Source organism: Crocuta crocuta, unplaced genomic scaffold (assembly GCF_008692635.1).
Source record: "Crocuta crocuta isolate KB4526 unplaced genomic scaffold, BGI_CrCroc_1.0 scaffold87, whole genome shotgun sequence".
NCBI classification, from domain to species: domain Eukaryota; kingdom Metazoa; phylum Chordata; class Mammalia; order Carnivora; family Hyaenidae; genus Crocuta; species Crocuta crocuta.
In genome coordinates, this window is record NW_027532166.1 from 4,929,039 (window position 1) to 4,945,483 (window position 16,445).

General features: G+C 41.0%; 2 protein-coding genes across 3 annotated transcripts in view; both read left to right on the top strand.

Annotated features, from left to right (window-relative positions):
- RABL3 (RAB, member of RAS oncogene family like 3) overlaps positions 1 to 6,658 on the top strand; it is a 39,483-nt gene extending 32,825 nt beyond the window's left edge. For both annotated transcript variants that reach the window (XM_077776688.1, XM_077776689.1), the window contains 2 exons: positions 68 to 106; positions 655 to 6,658. In XM_077776688.1, the coding sequence (XP_077632814.1) occupies positions 68 to 106; positions 655 to 720 (105 nt within the window). In that variant the 3' untranslated portion in view covers positions 721 to 6,658. The remainder of the gene's footprint in view (positions 1 to 67; positions 107 to 654) is intronic.
- A 2,704-nt stretch (positions 6,659 to 9,362) lies between these two features.
- The window catches only part of HGD (homogentisate 1,2-dioxygenase), a 42,918-nt gene continuing 35,835 nt past the window's right edge, over positions 9,363 to 16,445 (top strand). Inside the window, exons 1-3 of the mRNA XM_077776694.1 lie at positions 9,363 to 9,390; positions 15,061 to 15,132; positions 15,921 to 16,009. Of these exons, the coding sequence (XP_077632820.1) occupies positions 9,376 to 9,390; positions 15,061 to 15,132; positions 15,921 to 16,009 (176 nt within the window). The 5' untranslated portion in view covers positions 9,363 to 9,375. The remainder of the gene's footprint in view (positions 9,391 to 15,060; positions 15,133 to 15,920; positions 16,010 to 16,445) is intronic.

Here is a 16,445-nt window from a genome sequence, read left to right on the forward strand (position 1 = left end):
TGGTTACGGCAGTGAACTACTTACCTGAGGATGTTTGCTAAGCTGTTAAAATCTCTGTTTCTCACAGGTCATAGAGAAGAGATACTTTCTAAGGGAAGGTAATCAGGTCTGTATCTATTCTTGATAAAGTGGGCTCTTAAATTTGGAAAGAGGTGATTTCTAAATTTATTTTCAGAAGTGGTTTAAAAAAGGGCGGGTCCTTTGTAGGCAAAAGCATTTTCTTCTGTCCTGCTAAATACAAAAGCAAAAATATCAGATCAAGGGAAAATAAGGTTCTAAGAAACAAAAAGAATATAGGGATAAGGTTATATTATAAAATAATAGGAGAAGATCATTTGCTTAAGACTCCAGAGGGTATATGTCACAAACTTATCACAATGCAGACAATTCATGTAAAAGTCCAATAGGTGGGTGTTATGAGATTCACCTTCATCTTCCCTGATTTAGATGACACTGTCACCAATTTGTTGGCAATTGCTTTCCAGTTTGGTAGAATTTATTTTATTATTTGAGTAAAACCTCAGAGAGATGATTTTTTTAAGGAACAACAGGGTGACATAACAGAAACAGAAAATAAGGAAAAATATTTAAGGACTCTTAGCGTTTGAACTCTGCTTGTTTGAGACTTAACGTGATTATCTTTCTTGCCTACAGATTCCAGGCTTTCCTGATCGAAAGAGGTTTGGGGGAGGAACGTTAAAGAGCCTTCATTATGACTGAATTACACCCATCCTGGAAGACTGAGCAAGCAGTGGCAGTTTTGCACAGCTTTCTTCTTGTTGTGTTGATTGTTAATATTTCAGCCTTTTAACAGAATCATCCTAAAATGCCACCCTTCAGCCTCACCCTTTAATGGAAAGCTGAAAGGAAGTGACAGCGTGGGAGGTCCAAACTTTGTCCCTATTCTCTCTGTTCCTCACCTTTCTGTCCCTGTTTATAGATTATGTAAAAGCCTTGTGGAAATATGAGATGTTGTCAAAATGATGCAGTAAATGAGCAGTGACAGAGTGCTGCAGGAAAAATTTACTCTTCCCAGAACTGGAAGGTTTCTTATGGGTCTGTAATTTTCCCACACTCCTTGCTGAAGGTTTAATTAAGTACTTCAAAAATGTACCTCTGTTGTTTTACCTTCTTGAGGGGAAAGGTTATGTTAACCAGCCCTGGGTTGTCCACCCCAAACAATCTCTGTCATTTTCAAAGAAGCAAAATGGTGTTATTTAATTGTCTCCACTCTCATCACACACAAGGAGGCCTAATAATAGCAGCCCTTGTCTCCCTCTCCTCTCCTTTGCAAATGGTTCAGTGGCTAGAAGAGGCGGACTAATAGCTGGAGTTAAATATAAATAGATTAATAATACATAGAGAACAGCAGTACCAGAAAAGGAGAATTCCCTGGGAAATTGACAGCTCACTAAATCCTTCACTCTGGGTTACGGATGTCTGCACTGTCTTATTGTTTTCTATTTGGAAATAGGCAGGGTGAAATCTAAGACCTGTTCAAGGGCAATAAGAGAGATTTACTGCCTCTACTGTTTTTATTTTTTTAAAGGAAAAGTCAACTCCTGAAATGTCTCTTAACTGTAGTCAGTAAACTAAGAATGTAATTCTCTGTGTCAACAATGTATTTATGGAGAGAAGTAAAAATAAGTTCTACAGCAACACATTTACATGAATTATGGACTAGGATTCTTAGATTTCATAATCCAACGTTTTTTGAGGGTGGTGGTGTATGTGTGCATATGCATAATTGTTCATCGTTCCTTTTTTTACCCATCTTGTTTGCTCGTTTAATTCTCTCTGCCCTGGTTCTTCTTTAATATATAGACCTGGTTTCCAAAAACTGCAATTTGCTGCCTTATTCAGCACCACCTTTTTACTCAGAACCACTCTCTGGCTCTGAGGCAGGTCTTTGCATTCCTGATTTTGCTCCATATTAGAAAAAAATAGTAGGTATACAGTTTCAGCTCCTCATTTTAAAACTATGCAAAAAACACTAAATTCACTTTCTATTCCATTTTAATTAAATTCCAGAAGTACTCTGGAAATCAAGGTATGCTGAAAGAGGATCTTAAAATAAGGTTAGCCAGTGCGTTTAGAAAGGAAGTTGTAGGAATTTGGGGAAGGATTTTTAAAGCACTTTTGATCAGCTAGAATATTCTGCAGTCTGTCTTTGCATTCTCAGCCACAAGACTGAGGCCTGATTCCTTTTTTGACACAAAGGAGAGCTATGCAAGTCAGGATCTGTGCGTGGAGTTTGGCTCAAGTGTGTTGTGACAGAGGCTATGCAGACGCATACACAAAGAACTGACCCAACTAAAGCTCTTTGTAAACAATAAATTACTTTCCTCTTTTAAACAATAAATTAAAAAATACATATATACATACATTATGAAAAAATAATACAACACAGAAGTGAAAATATATATAACCCTTTCCTTATCTCCCCTTTCTTCCTCCTTCTTTCCCTTAATTAAAAAACCTATCTCAACTTCTTTATTTTCTCCCTTACTAAAAAATAAAAGTAACCCATCACTGATGGCTTCAGGGTCAGCCTTGAAAACTTAACAGTACCCCTCAATTCCATTTCTTCTTGTTGTGAGGCTTGACTCCCTGAATTATAGTTTTCTGAGAAAAATTAATTTTTAATAATCTTAGGTAAATTTGTTGCAAGTATTAGCAGCAAAACAAGGCTGTTTGCCAAGATGAATGTTATTAGCCAAAGTTCTTGAAAATGAATGTTTTGAAGAATAATTTTTGCTAAGATTTCCTGAGACCCGCTCATCAAAATTGCTTTTGTTTTTTTTTTTTAATTTTTTTTTTTCTAGGAGAGAGAGAGAGACAGCGTGAGCAGGGGAGGGTCAGAGAGAGGGAGGGAGTCACAGACTGAAACAGGCTCCAGGCTCTGAGCTGGCAGTCAGCACAGTCAGGGCTCGAACCCACGAACCGCGAGATCATGACCTAAGCGAAAGTCGGATGCTTAACCGACTAAGCCACCCAGGCGCCCCAAAAATTGCTTTTGGATAATCAACAAATGTAAATACCAAAATACTTCCTAAAAAGTATTAATTAAATCTTTAATTTTCTAGATGGAACAAGTAACTAGCAATAGAGGTTTTCTTCCTGTTGTGATTTAGATGTCTCAGCAGTGTTGTTACCCATCGGGGAGGCAACCAGACGTGAAGGCATACGGTCACTCATCTGTCCGTCAGGTGGCAGGGCCCTTTGTTGAAATCCAGCTTGAGATTTAGGATGGCCTCTCGACTTCTGTGCTCTGAAAACAGTCGCTGCTTCCAAAGGGGCTGATCCATATCACTTTATCTCAGGTACTAAGAAGTCCCTAAGCTTGAGGCATCTATAACATAATCCTTGACAGAATCCTTGATTTTGCTGTTTTTCTGTCCATTTTGAAAATGGGCTGTGTGGAACTGATTTTCTGGGCCATCAGAAGGAGTTGAAGAGCTCCTAATTGCTGCCATGACCGAGCTTTTGAGTGTCCGTTTCAATAGTATATGCCATAGCACCCAACCTAGGGAGGACCTTGTATGGGTTTTTAATAAATGTTAGTTTAATTGAAAATTTTAAAGCACAGGTAGCATCTATTTTAAGAAGTTTGAAGGTCTAACAGGATGTCTGCATTGATTTAATATCTGTTAAAATTCAGAGGAGGATACTGTTTGCGGGGAAGGAGGAGAAGGAAATAAAAAATTGATTCCTCTCTAGTCCCCTGACTGAGTTAAATCAGTGTGGTAGGAGAGGAAATGTTCCAGGCAATCCAGCCGTAAGAGAACCTTGAGCCTCAAATATGCCACAGTATGTTTGCCTGATGCAACATTGGAGCTGAAGCCTACCAGGGCTGCTCCATAGAGTAGGAAGGGGGTCTGGCTTCCAGTTACTATTAGTACCTGCATTTAAGGACTTGAAGCAATGGCTTTCAGACTCCACTGTGCATAAAAATCCCCTGAAGTGCTTAAAATTGCAGATTCTGGGATTTTATCTGCCCCCCCCCCCTTCCTTGCTCAATTCTATGTATATAGGATAGAGCCAGGATTTTGTATTTTTAACAGACAAACCACGTGATTCTGATTCAAGTGGTCTGGGATCCACACTTTGAGAAAGATAATAAACTCCTATCATAGAGAATACATAGACTCTGTACTTAGTGGCACCATTATAGTTCATCAGAGTTCTTCGGCTTCCTTTAATTGATCTCAACTTCATGAAGTGAGCCAGTCTTTCCTCTCAAGGTTATACACGCGACAGCAATCATGATATGAGAGTCCCATCCTCTCTTGGGAAAACAGGAGATGTTTGTTTTTCATGTACTACTATCATTTTTATTACGACCACGTTCTACATTCCAGGTGTATCTATTTCTAATAAGATGCTTGCCATCTCATACATGGTCCCTCTCTTATACCATATTTGTTGTCTCAGCTGGCTAATCACTAAGCCTTACCAAAGTCATCAGTAAGTATTGGTGAAGGACGAAACCCCTGCAGTCCAGCAAAGACATAAAATCCTGCTCAGTACCAGCAAGTACATTTATCAGTTCCATCTTTTATTTTTTTTTTTTTTTGAGACCCTCTAACTGTAACTCCTCTAATTCCATCCTGAGTGATTGCTCTCCAGACCTGTCACGCTCCTTCACATTACCCTGTAACAGTCCCCAGCTCCCAGGATGAAATGTTTGCCAATTTCTCGATGTGGATCAATGGTCTTCCAATGGGGATGGGTACACATGTCCCCTCCAAGAGGTGCATGGGCACAGATAATTTTAGGAGAATCCTTTTCCAGCTCATCCATCTCCATTATGTATGTTAAAATTGTTCTTGTGAATGCAGCTCAGTGCTAGTTCTTACTTCCCACCTGTGCTTTCTTTCACAATTGTCCTTTTCCCACAACGGAAAAGGAACATCTTGCTTATGTAGGAATGTGGTATATTGCCCCAGGTGTAAATGTGTTAGGATGCCAACAAAAGGACAGTTCTAAATATTAGTTTTATTTAAGGACTTTGTTCCTCTCGCACAATTATTTAAAAAGAAAAAAAATGTAGACCTCTCAAGGAAGAGGCTCCTGAGTTCCTGAGGATACAGCAAAGAGAGTTTTGGTAAGAAATAACCAAGGCTGTGGCACATTCTTTCATGGCAAGTCTTCTTGCTTGGTCTATCAAAATATCAAAATAACATTTTTGTGAAAAATAATTATACAGGCAAATGAATATAAAATTAACATTTATTTTCTCAATCCTTTCTGACTAAATGAGTTAGAAAAGGCACATCTAAGTGAAAAGATAACATTTAATTAAAGTCAGTGATTCCAATAGCTGGATAACCAAGCCTTTTTCAGTCAGGTCCCCAATTACTTACTTTCAACAAAATTAAAGGAGAACCCGAGTTGTCAATAGGTTACTCAAAGTAATGTTTAATGATAGATCACTATGTGATTTTTGATATTTGATTCAGAAGAGTGATGTAATCATATCCCTTCCATTCATATCTACTTATCTATGTGAACAAATTTTCTTAACATCTTTAAACCAAAAAGTGAGAGTAAATGATGTTGAATCATGTCTCATTCTGGAAATAAGAACCATAAATGAGAATTACTAATCCATGGATATATGAACTAATGGGGGAGGGCATCCACCTTATTAAAAGAAGCATTTCCAGAAAAACTACCTTTTGTATTTAACATTTATCAAAATATCCAGTACGTGTGGATTACTGTCCTAGAGAAGAATCTTCCAGTCTCCTATCTGGAGGGTGAAACACTTCCCGATAGCATTCTCAGGAAGTGCAGTGGAAGAAGGAGGCTAGAAGTTTCAGCACTTACTTATACTTGGTTTTGGTCCTGCTGTCCACAATCTGGTGTTTGTGAGTCTGGAACTCCTCTGACTTTTCTTCTGGAGCTTCTGCAGAGAGTAAACCTATTTTCTACTAGAATCTGGGAGAAGCAGATAACCTGCTATCTCCACTTCCTGGTCCTTTTCAAATTCTCCCCCTCACATGTTCCCTATATTCGTTCACTGAATCGATCCACCCCTGTCTGGTTTTTAGCATCTTTGCTCTCATTGCTCACAACTTTGATATCGTGACTCTGTTCTGATGCAGTGTATGTTTGCCTTGTCCCTACAGAATCTGCTCCCTCCACTGCGTGTCTTTGACACCTGCCCAGACGGCATCCCTCTTCCGCTGCTTCAGATGTCTGCCAAAACGTTCCCTTCCCAGTCTTCCCTCAATAGACCCCTCCACTCTGCCCTAAACACGGCTCTTTGAATGCACTGCCCTTCCACTTCTCTGTGTTTGCACACATTCTTTCCTCTGCTCAATGCCCTATCCAACTCATTCTGTGCAGCTTGGCTTAGTTATCACCTCCTTTGGGAAGCCTTCCCTGCCCTCCTCCTCAGGACTAGGTGCCCTTCAATCCTTCCTGTAGCACCCTGTGCTCATCCCTGTCACAGCAGGTATGGTTCTCTGTTGTAATGGCCTGTTTATTTCAGCCTTCTCCAGTATTCTGCCCTAATAGAGATCTGGACTGAGTCTCTTTGTAACCCCTGAATCTCACAGGGTCTGGCATGTAGCAAGTCCTCAATAATTGTAAGATAAAGAAATGAGTGTGTGATTACATTAATTAAAGTGGAAAACCATCAGACCTCAAATCAGATCTGTTGCTGAGTTTTATTTATTCTCCTATCCCTTGTGTATATATAGCACAGTGCCTGGCACATAGTAGTTATACAAAGCAAGTACTTGTTTTATTGAATTATATTTATAAAAGCATAAAAAAAGAATTATAGAGGGGTGCCTGGGTGGCTTAGTCGGTTAAGCGTCCGGCTTTCGCTTAGGTCATGATCTCGCGGTTCGTGGGTTCGAGCCCCGCGTCGGGCTCTGTGCTGACTGCCAGCTCAGAGCCCGGAGCCTGTTTCAGTCTGTGACTCCCTCTCTCTCTGACTCTCCCCTGCTCACGCTGTCTCTCTCTCTCTCCTAGAAATAAATAAAACATTAAAAAAAATTAAAAAAAAAAAAAGAAATATAGTTAAGCCAGTTAGGAGAAATCTATAAAGTTTAATGATAGGTTATTCAATTTCAAATATTTTCAAGCCCCTCAAAGTAATTTTCATCTAGTCAAGGATCTGTGGCCACTTTCTTACTCTTTCAGAAATCTCCCACACCCTAGGAAAGAGCTTAAACACTTCTTAAATCTGCCTTCAAAGCTGATTCAATGGAAAGAACATAGGAAGTCTCTGGAAAAATAAAGCAGTAAAGCTTTTCCCTTGTCTTTTATTGACTCCTCTTTCATTTTTTCCCTCTAACCGCCAAAGGCTAACTTCCAGGATAGCTAGATTGAAGACTCAAAGTACTCGTAAACTCAGATGTAAGAAATATTTTTTTTGGAATTCATTTTTTATTTTGAGTCCACATACTGCAGGAGTAACAGAAACTTAGCCTCAGTAAAACCGGGGCCTCCCCCAACGCATACCACTTCCTCCCAGGTTTGTGTATAAATTCCAGGGAAGCAAGCTTACATAATACCACAATGTCATCTGTCTATGCTGACATATGCTGAGATGTCCTATAACTGCCTGGAACTCGGGCATCAGTCCACACAGGTTGGTTTCCTACCAACCTGTCATTTGTTTCTTTAGTCTGGCCCTCTCTGTGCTAACACCTCATACACAGGCAAATCATCCTGCTGCTACTGCAGTATGTTGGAGCCTGGGGACCTCTGGCGGTAAATTAGACCCATTTATAGAGAGCAGAGGGTCTAAGCTGGAGTCCCATAATCTTTTCAAACCTGCATGCGTCTTTTTGACATCACTTTATCAGTTATCTCTTATCAAACCACCCCATTAATAGCACAAAACACACCATTCTATTTTCCCACAATTCTGTGAGTCAGCAATTTGGACTAGGTCTTGCTGGTCGTTCTTCTGCCATTTTCACCTGGGATCATTCATGTGTCTGCAGTAATCTGGCAGCCAGAATTGTTCACACACATGTCTGGTGAAGTTAGTGCTAGACCAACTTCTCTCTTCATGTGGTTTCCCATTCTCAAGGACACTAGCCCAGTTTCTCTGCATGGTAATCTCAAGCAGTAAGAAACAGACAAATCCTAAGGCACAAGCACCGTTCAAGCCCCTGATTGTGCTGTGTTCGCTATTAACCAAAGTAAGATTCAAGGAGGTAAGAAAAAGACATATCTCTTCATGTGAAAAGCAGCAAAATCAACATTACAAAAGAGCATGAATACAAAGATGGGAGAAAATTATGGACATTTTTGCAATCTACCACAATCCACTACAATCCATCCATCCATTCGTTCAGTCATGTGTGTGTTCTAGTTGCCAGTGTTTAATAACTGGAGCTTCGTATAAAAGTCTTATTTTGAAATACCACCTAGCTTACATTTCCTGCCTGGTCTATTGCACTTAAGTTTGTGATAATAAAGCCAGTTTACAAGACTGATCTTGTGAAATTAAATGAGATAATTTCTGTGGAAAAATCTGGCATGAATAGGCACTCTGGAGATATGATTTCTTTCTTCCTGAACATAATTAGCCACAAAGTGGATGTCTACCCATGGCTAAGGGGAATAGCCAAGATGAAGGGCAAGGAAGTCATGGAAAAGGTGGCTGGAAAGTAATCTCTTGGTCTGCTTTTAGAAGGATAAAGGTATTAGAAAACAAAATCTTTAAAGAATTTATTTTAAAAAAACGCTAAATATATTTGAGAAATGAAAGCAATAGTAGCAAATATTTCAGTTTGCTTTCAGTGCAACGCTTCAGACTCTGGACACTTCACCCAGTTCATGCCTTGGAGGCACCTCTGTTCAGCTGTCCGGACTCAGTCCCTGTTTCAAGCAACTGTGTGTAAACACCTGTGCCAGAGCACAGTTCATTTTGTCACTGCCCTGCAGAGAATGAATACCCTGCCCTGTTCCTTCCACGCCTGAGTCAGGACTGAGGAGGGAAGCCTCTGCATGCATTAACTACCACAGTTCCTTTCCCAGAGAGCTTTACAGTCTCTGTCTTTAGTAATAAGCCTCCTTCTCTTCACTGGGACACATAATTGGCTCATCTTTACCTCAGATGAAGAGAAGATAGGCTCTGCAAACTCTTCCAGAAACAGCCTAGATTTAGTAAAAACCAAAGGCAATTGTGTAAGCAGCTTGAAAACAAGTGTGCTGGACTTTCTCCCTAGTTAATCAGTTAGGCAATTTTTGTGGCTAGTTGGAGCTGCCTGCTAATCACTGAGCACAGTGAAGTGGTGGGAATAACACCCAGAGAGCGAATTAGAGAGAAAGAGAAGCATTTTGGCTTCATACCTTCTCTGGGCCTGTGTTTCCTGAAGTCATCACGCCTGTAGAAGAGGGAAGATGGCTGAGTTGAAGGTAAGAGACTATCTGCCAAGTTTGCTGTGGCTTCTTCAGCCAGAATTTATGGGAGCTTCTGAGAACCCCAGAGTGTCAGAGTCAGGAAGGTCTTAGAGAGGCCCTGTTCTAAACCTCTGTGTTAAAAGGCTTGTCATGATGTCCACAGGCATGACTGGAGCTGAGAGTGTTGAGGGAAAGGTGATAAAGAAAAGAGATGAAGCCTTCATTGTCCATCTTTTGCCTTTGTTCATTTCAAATATTGTCTTGGGAATTTGTAGACATCATAAGGGCCCTCTCCGTACCATGGACAGACACATTTCTCAGTGCCTGCTTCCCAGCCCCTACTCCCTGATACCTTCCTGTTGCTGCAGCTTCCTGGACTTCCTCCAGCCGACCAATTAGATTTGCTTAATCTATTCAGTTATTTTGAGGATCCCAATCGGCCCTTGGCCTAGCACTTCCTCTAGGAAGTAATTCCTTTTTATGATTTAATGTGCAATTGAAAAATATGTGTGGGTTATGTGCTATTAATGAATTAACTCATATTGTAATCCTCAAAATGGATCTGGGATGTAGGCACTCTTGTTTCTATTTAACCAGGAAGGAAAAGAAAGTTTCGAGAGATTAAGTGACTTGCCCACTTATAGGCAACGGAGACTGGATCAGAATCTGGCTTGTCTGAATCCAAATCCCAAGTTCCAAAAGGAGATTTAGTGGCATCTACTGGACTGCGTGCCTTAAGTCCAGGGAAAGTGACTGTTTTCCCAGTGTCTAAAACCACACCTAGTGTCCAGCCTGGGCTATATCAGTGCCCAACACATGCATGTGGAACTGAGTAGAACTTTCCAGAACTTTGACCAAGCCAGGCGAGCCACACTCCAGGCTCTTTCAGGAATGCAGAATTTGAGCACTTCCCTAATGCCCTTCAACCGATGCTGAGTTTGAAGAATCAACTATCTCCCCAGTTGATAGGGATCCTGAAAACACTCAAAACAGAGGTAAATGAGTCTGTTTCTTTACCTTCATGCGTGACCAAGAGTTGGAAATGCTGAGAAAGAACTCTCTTTCTTTCATTCAGCAACTATTATATGTTAGTACTGATGCCACAGATTAATACCTTAAAGGAACGGAGTCTGGGGTGGGTAGGGTCAAGAGAAACTTCTTGAAGGAAGCTGTTCCTCAGCTGAGTCATAAGAGAAAAGTTGAAATTGGCTAAGTGAAAAGAGGTGGAGGCCAGAGGAAAAAGCAAGTGCAAGGGCACAGCCCAGGATGTTCTGGGAGCCAAGGGAGTTTCAGCTAAATTTGAGCTGCTGCAGGGACAGCCAAGTTGACATACCCAGGAGGCACTGGAATATATGGATCTGGATCTCAGGGGCGTGGGTAGGACCAGGTGAATAGATCAGGAGGTCATCATATCAATAACGGCAGCTGAAGTCTTGGGAAAGAGAGAGTGCAGCAGAACTTTGTTTCCCGATGAAAATCTTATGGGGGAGTTCAGCAGGGGCTGGAAACATCCTTACCATTTATAAATAAATTATATCTAAAATCCTATCCTGCTGAAATTTTTAGCAACTTATTATGCACAGCACCAGCAGACCAATGTAAATTGCATGCTGGTCTTTGTTCTCAATTTCAAAAGCTTTCTTCCCTGCCCGCTGTCTAATCTCTACGAGCAAAGGTTAGTTAGCTCTAGAGATCAGGAATCCAAACACAGAAAGCCAGATCGCATCATTCTAATCAATAAACATTATATAAGTTAAAAAATATACTTCTCAGCTTTTATTTCTTCATTTTAACAGATATATCAACACAAAGCCTCCAAAAAAATCACATTTACATAAAAGCAGCACAACGGAGGGAAGAAAATTCAAAAGATAATAAAGTTAAATTTCAAATAGACCACTCCACATTCTTAAATCCCTTCACTCCTACAAGTCTTCGTTTCCTCATTTCTAAAATGAAGAGCTTTTTATATCCAGATTTTGGGCCCCACTGCCAAATAATTTCATTCACTAGGTCTGGGTCTGTGTTTGACAAATTTCTGGGGGTGATTCTAATGATCAGCCCGAGATGGGACCCACTGATATTATTATTGTATTTCTTTCCTGTTTCTGCTGTAACAAACTACCGCAAATCTAGTGACTTAAAACAATGCGTATCTATTCTCCTGAAGTTCTGGAGGTCAGAACCCTGAAATCAGTTTCCTAGGGCTAAACCCAAACTTCCTCAAGCTGCCCTCATTCCATGATTGTGTCTCCATCTTCAAAATGCATCACTCCAGCCTCTGCCTGTCACGGTGCTGCCTTTTCCTCTTCTGTAGTTGGATCTCCCTCTACCTCCCTCGACTAAGACCCCTGTGATTACATTTGGGGCTCACGCAAATGACCCAGGATAATCCTTCATCTCCAGATTCTTACTTCACTCACATCTGCAAAGTCTCCTTGAGTGTAGGAAGTTCCCAGGGATTCAGACATGGATATCATTGTCATTATTCAGCCCTACCACAAGAAGCTTCAAGTGCCCAACGATCTCTGTTCTCTTCTTCCAGCACAGTTCATTAGAAATACTGGACTCAGGGCATCAGGGTGGCTCAGCTGGCTAAGTGTCTGACTTTGGCTCAGGTCATGATCTCACGGTTTGTGGGTTCAAGCCCCGCATCGGGCTCTGTGCTGACAGCTCAGAGCCTGGAGTCTGCTTCAGATTCTGTGTCTCTCCCTCTCTCTGCCCCTTCCCAATTCATGCTGTGTTTCTCTCTGTCTCAGCAATAAATAAACATTTTTAAAAAAATTTTAAGAAAAGAAATACTGGACTATTGGGGCACCTAGATGGTTCAGTTGGTTAAGCCTCTGGCTTTGGCTCAGATCATGATGTTGAGGTTTGTGGGTTCAAGCCCCACAGTGGGCTCTGTGCTGATAGCTCAGAGCCTGGAGTCTGCTTTAGATTCTGTGTCTCCTTCTCTCTCTGACCCTGCCTCACTCCTGCTCTGTCTCTGTCTCTCAAAAATAAATAAGTGTTAAAAAAAATTTTTTTTAATAAAAAGAAATGCTGGACTCTTTCGCAGGAAAAAGGCAGCTATTGTTCCATCTCTATGCTGACTTCTCTCTCCTTCCTTTATGCTCAGTGAAAGGCAGTGAAGTGCACCATCTGCTTGTCCCATCAGGGTGTTACCCAGAATCAGAGTCGGGAGAAGGCACCTCATAAACCTACTCTGACACAGAGCACGTCCCAGGGACCAGGCGAGGATTAAAAAGCAGTATGCAAGGCAGCTGCCAGACAACTGAAGTTACATGGAGCCTGGGAATTTGTTCTTTCATTTAAAAAGGGTTAATATCATTCTCTTGGAAAAAAGTGAAATCACTTCTTTATGTTGGATCAAGCTATTCAGAAACCTGGGCTGAAGAAAACATAGAAACTCACTTGCTTAATGTTAGATTTTCTTCTTGCATAAGGAATATTTGTACATAGTCACTGAACCAGCTGGAGGTGAATGCTTGGATTTTCACAGCTGATATAAGCAGAGTTCAGATTCTACCCTTGATCTCAGCGCCTTGGGAAAGCAGGTGCTGAATACTACTTCCTCAAGTCAGATACCTTTGGCAGTAAGGGACATGGCATTTGAAAGCTCTAATAAACTCATCTGTATAATTCTTCTCTCCAAGGATTAGGAAAACCAACTGACTAGAGAATGAGTCAGCATTTTCCGCCTCCTCTTCAGCCAATGCACCACAGCTAAGATGCAGAAACCAGCTCAGAACTCACACCTCTCTTGGAGCTGGGTGGCTCCCTTCCAAACCACCAGCTGTTCTTTCTACTTTCTTTTCTATTTTTTAAAGCCGTCAGAAGCAAACGCTTGAGAACTACATATACTAAGTCTCTTTTCCCTTGTGCCAAAAATACATATAACCCTCGGACTTTGTTCTGAGACCAGCAGTTGCAAAGAATGGGAAAGGTTAATAAGGAAACCCACCCATGCCGGGAAAAGGTTCAACAGTATTCCTCAGCACTTTAACCTCCCCGGCCTCTCTTGCAGAGAGAAACAATGCGGCAGTTGAACAAAGTAAAGGCGCTGTCATGCTCAGTGCCTTCAGTCACAGATTGGTCTAAAATGCCATTCTACAGAATTGGAGATAATTTGGGGTCATTACCATTTCTCAGCAGCTCAGATTCAATCCTGTTGATGGTGAGCATGAAATCCATTCTGAGAGAAAATTGTACTCAGTGGAGACACGGAATGCTGGGTGCCCTGCCATTTCCCCAGAGAAATCAGTCCACATTGCATGCCACTGCAGTTAACCTGTGTATGATATAACTCAGTGTTTTTAGTGTTGATAGATTTTCAAATACACAAATAAAACTGTGTCTGGAAGCAGAAAGAATAATTTCACTTCCATTGCTTTCTAGGTCATAACATTTCACATACGATATTCCTTCCAAATACAGCAGTTATTGGCCTGATCATTGCTCACACATGCGGGCATATTGCATTCAGCTTCATGCTGCTGAGAACTCTGGAGGGCTTACCCTCCACCCACCAGCATCCTTCTTATATCTTTAAAAGACATGTGCTCAGATGGTGGCATTTCACTCAGAGAGCAAGGCTGCACTTTCATTATCCTGAGCTAAAATTAAGTCCGTTTATTAGGAACAACTATGGGCAGAACATACCGATTTTTAGTATTTAAGCTAGAGAAAATGGGGTTCTAACTCCACTTACAGCAGGATACATACCCTCAGAATAGGCTCTAAGTGAAAGTTTAAATCTAACGATAGGTATTTAATACCCTCCGGTAAACCAGGCACAGGGCACATCCAGGCAAACAAGACTGCTATTGTCACAGATTTCATGGGGCTAGATAGTTGGTACTAGCAGAGAAGCCAGACAGTGAGTAAGAGCTCACAGGTATGCTAAGTGTTGTAAGAATAAATTCAGGGGCTCCCATACTTTACTTTGTTGAGAAAGCCCTTAAATTTTTTTTCCTCTAGGTATAAAGTAAACAGCTGGCAATCAAATAGACTCCATTGTACCATTGTGGACATACTCTGGTCTGGCACTTCTCCTGAAAGCCACCCATATCTTCAGACTTTGTTTCCACGAATCCACAAAAATATAAATATATACACAAGTGTTCCATAGATGAACCAGAAAACGTAGGCTTCTGCCTCTCAGCAAGGCTAGTTTGGAGACCTTTTTCTCAAGAGTTTTGCCATATACTGGACCCATGTGCCTATTTTTAGTTGCTTGTTTCAGATCCTGGAGGGGAATGGAGCTTCACACAGAGGGAGGTTGCAGTCTAGGCCCCACAAGATCCTACTAATCTGAAGTCAAGGTGATGCCTGAGTTATCTCTCTTCTCCAGAACTCCCTGGTGGAAAAAGAATTAAAGAACCTGTTCTTGGGGTGGAATAATTAAGAACAAGCCCACAAGTCAACTAAGTATAGCTAAGGGTAGAAAGTCTATGCAGTATTCAGGACTCATCTCCCAATTAATTGGTGGTCTTTAAATTCACACAGAGCATATTTTCTTTCCTAAGTGGCCCACATGCCAAGACATAGCAAACATATTACGTATGGAACATCATGCACAAACACATGTCCATATAGAAATTATTGCCTTCATTAGACTATCAAAGTTCGGAAATGCTCTTTAAATATTGTTAATGGCATCTTTTTTGTCTTTGTCATATGTAGTACATTTCTGGATTCGGGAATGAATGTGCCTCAGAGGACCCTCGCTGCCCAGGTGCCCTGCCTGAAGGACAGGTATGGATGAATAAAATATTAGCTTAGAGATCTCTGAATTGTGGGAATGAATAACCAGCCCTCAGGCCAAAGAGCATCTACCCACCATTGTTCCTGGAAACTGTCTAGGAGTTTCACTAATCAAGACAGTTGGGATACACAACAATGCCAGTACAAAGATTAAAGTGAGATGGTGGTTACCTATGGCAAAGCACCCAATCTGAAATAGTAAGACTAACTGTAAGACTTTCAGGAGCATCCCCTAGGCTCAAGGTTAAGAGGACTTCCTTATAGTTCTCTTGAACGGCATAATAGTCCTAAAAATGGATCCACAAAGATGTTTACTCTGGTGTTGGTTACAATAACAAAAATATGGCAAACAAAACTTTTTTCAAAAATTTTACAGAATGTTTTATGGCATGACAAAATTGCTCCTGATATAGTGTTTCTTCCCCCAAAAATTTCGTGATCATTATAGGACTACACACATCATCCATCACTGGATCTTCATTTTGAAGGATAAGAATGGAAGGAAATATACCAGTGTGACAACATTGGGTTATTTCTGGATGGTGAGATCATGGATTATATTTTATAAATGTTCTATATTACGCACGTATTGCTTTTCTCGACAGGGGGAAAGTCACCTAAACAGTTGTTACAAAAAGTATATATGGGTTGGAGATGGTCCTGTGCAGTGGACCAAAGCATCCCCATCCAGGACAGAATTCCCTCACTGAATTGCTTGGCAGGAAGGCAGGATGCTTTTCTGACTGAAGTGATGTTTTTTGTTGCCTCCTTTGTTTTAGAACAATCCTCAAGTCTGCCCTTACAACCTGTATGCTGAGCAGCTCTCAGGATCTGCTTTCACTTGTCCACGGAGCACAAATAAGAGAAGGTACAGGATAAAATTAATTCCAACCTGCACACTGTGGGGCTTATGACTAGTACCTAGTGTTGGCTCCTTGACCTAGGCCATTGCCCCCCAGGGCCGCCCAAGATTCTGCTTTTCACAGGCTGCGCTCTGGGTGATAGCGAGGGGAAAACTCATCTCCAGCTAGGATCAAGTGACTGGTGGAAAAAAGTGAAAAAGCAGCTGCACAGAGTTGGAAAACACACATGTCCAGCTCCATTTACAAATTCTCATTTGTCTTCAAAATAAAATGTCCCCAGTAAACTGGCCATTCCTAAAGGGTTGTCCAGTTGAGTTTTCAATTTTGATTCACTTGTTTTTTTTTTTTTAAGTAATGAGTTACTCAAAATTACAGACGATTCACTATAATATCTTCTTCAGCTGACCAGAAGTATTATGTTCTCTGCATGAAAATGTTGGA